General features: G+C 35.2%; 1 protein-coding gene across 1 annotated transcript in view; it reads left to right on the forward strand.

Moving 5' to 3' along the window:
- Positions 1-1,055: 1,055 nt before the first annotated feature.
- The window catches only part of LOC103595763 (B-cell scaffold protein with ankyrin repeats-like), a 37,900-nt gene continuing 36,159 nt past the window's right edge, over positions 1,056-2,796 (forward strand). The window contains 2 exon segments of the mRNA XM_008579229.1: positions 1,056-1,147; positions 1,149-1,186. Coding sequence (XP_008577451.1) covers positions 1,056-1,147; positions 1,149-1,186 — 130 coding nt within the window.

Consider the following 2,796-nt stretch of genomic DNA (forward strand, 5'->3'; position numbering starts at 1 on the left):
AAAAGCAAATAACCCTTAATTGGTCTGATGGAGAGCCATCAAAATTCTTTTTAATTATTTATTCAGCAAAGTATATCATATCTTTGTCTTCTAAATAACTGCTACTAAAATATTTTAACACATTCGTATAAAATATGTAAAGATTTTACTGAATATAAAAACCATAAAAGACTGAAACTTGTAGCTTTATTCTTTTCATATGAATTAATCCTTAAGCCATTGATTATCCACACTGTCTTTTATGTCACAAACCCTACTTCTGGTCTCCTTTATCTATGAATGAGGTTTGTGTTGGTTTGTAGGAATCAAGAGTTACATTTTTGAAGGTCAGATTTCTTAGCCAGAAACTGACTGCTAGGAAACCAAGTAATAGTGTTTTTGGCTATTTCCCCATCATCTTCAGAGAAATTGAATTTTAGGTGAAATATCCAGTGCAAGCAATATGGAAGGTAAAATGACTTCACATGAAAAAAATCTAAGGATATTATGCTTGAAACACACAAATTTTCAAAAATTTGGAGTGTGAGACTCAGATTTATAACTCAATTTCCTGATATTAAGTCATTCACTATATATGTATGTATTCACAAAATAATGTGGAAATACTTATGTTTCTAAAGAAATTCATACTTTAAACAAAGTGTTTTTGTTAACAAAATTAACAATTATAAACTGCAGGAGGAAGTGTTAGTAAGTTACATAGTTCACTTTCACTTGGAAATTTATGGGGTAATATATAAATTATTTTTATGGAGATTAGGAGCTTATCTCTTATCATTTCTTATAGCATTTGATTAAGACACTTTGGGAAACTCAAGCAAGTGACTAAGGAATAATATTGCATTTAATAGAAGAGTAAATACAATCTAAATATTTTATAAGCAGGCAAAAGGGCGGAAGGCCACATGGAAAGAAGTAAGAAATGGTGTGATCCCGGCGTGAGACAAGAACCAGGAGATGAACTCAAAGGAGAAGAAGAGAAGAAAGAAGATGAAAAGGAGCAGGAGAAAGAGGAAGATCCACACACTTTTGCTGAGATCGATGACAGCGATGACATGATACTGGCCAACATGAGTATGAAGAAAAAAACTGGAAGTCGGTCTTTCATTATAAACAGACCTCTTGCCCCGACACCCGACCCACAAGCATCCCTCGGAGGAGGAAACCACACCTTACATAGCTCAAGGTAATGTTTTGTTGTTGTTGTTGCTGTTTGTTTGTGGATTTTTTTTGTCCTTTTGTGTATCAGAGGGGAGTGGGTATAAGGTGTTATGATTAGTGCTCTAAAACTCCAAAGATTAAAAATATCTTTTCAAGTCACAGTTGAGACTTGAATTTTAGAAACATAATGAATAAAGAAAACAAGAATGATGGCTTAGGTTCTAGTTTCTAATTCTCCAATAAGAAGGATAATTTTGACAAATCATCCAAGGAACATGGAATCATAGTATATATGGAGAAATTCTATTTGATATTTCCTCCATAATTACAAGAATTCTACATAAATCTACAATAATAAAATGTGAATTGGAACAATTATTAAGATTATGAAGGCAGGGAATAAGCTTTAATTAGAAATTCTCTGATTTTCTATCACAGTGATCTCTAGAATTTTCTGTCTCTTTGACAAGGCTGCTAAATCCCAATAAATATTTTTAAAAGGGAGAAAATAGATACACCTCGATACAAGAACTTAGTTACATTCTAGAAATTTTTGAAGAGGTAAATTATCTTCTATACTCCTGTAGAGCTAGAGCTGGTTCTGGAGCTCACAGACTCCTCAAGCCCGTTGTCCAGACTAGGTCACAAACCCTTCACATGCCAGGCTGGGTCACCAGACCCCTTACACGCAGGTCTATGAGCTAGGTAACCGGCAAACAGGTCCTTGGAAGCCACAGGCTGGAAAGCATGGCAGCTGGGTGCACCAGCCAACCAAGGCAGCAAACTCCAGCCAACGTGGCAGTGATGCACATGCACGCTAACCCCACCCCCCCCACACAATTTGTTTACTGAACCACCTCCAACTGGCCCTGAGGCAAAGGGAACCTGATTAAATTATTCTGTTTTCCCAACTTAGGGAGATTCTCAGGACCACAAATATTGACTCCCATGTTATATTGTTCCACTTTTGGGGCATTATCTTGCCATTTTTCTGTTGTCAGTCATATTCTTATTTTCCAAGATCTCTTTTTTGTTCTTTGTTCTTTTTATAGCATTCTCTTCTCTTTTGGGGGTGGGAAAGAAGTGCAATGCAGTATCTTTGTTACTTTTTTTTTGTTTGTTTAATTTTGTTTTGATTTAGGTTTTTTAATTTGTTTTGATTTTTATTTTTCTTCTGCTCTCATTGTCTCTTCTTTCTGTATTTGTTGATTGTTTGTTCTGTCTATATTGCTTGACACTCCCATCAAATATGGCTATTCTCAGCTATGCTTTCATGTTTAAGAACGAAGCACCAAAAATGTGAATAGAACCTCTGCTTGTTAACTTGTCGACTGCACTGTATATAATAGGGAGGTAACCATCCTTTTCATAGAATGACCCCAGAAAGTAATTTATGTAGCTCTATTCTCCTATGCTTTTCAATTTTTCTAGAATAAAATCTAACTAACTTTCATCTGCACTTACACTCATATATCTAGTTGCCAGCACGGTGAGATTACAGTGTGTGGAGAAGACTGGGACATTTCATCACTCGGAATGTTCAATTTAACTTGCTCTACCTGTTTCCATAGGATTTTAAGGAATCTTAGAAATCTTGAGTTTCTAAGAAATTGTAAAGGTTATTTAACTCACCTA

Source organism: Galeopterus variegatus, unplaced genomic scaffold (genome assembly GCF_000696425.1).
Source record: "Galeopterus variegatus unplaced genomic scaffold, G_variegatus-3.0.2 Scaffold1839, whole genome shotgun sequence".
NCBI lineage: Eukaryota > Metazoa > Chordata > Mammalia > Dermoptera > Cynocephalidae > Galeopterus > Galeopterus variegatus.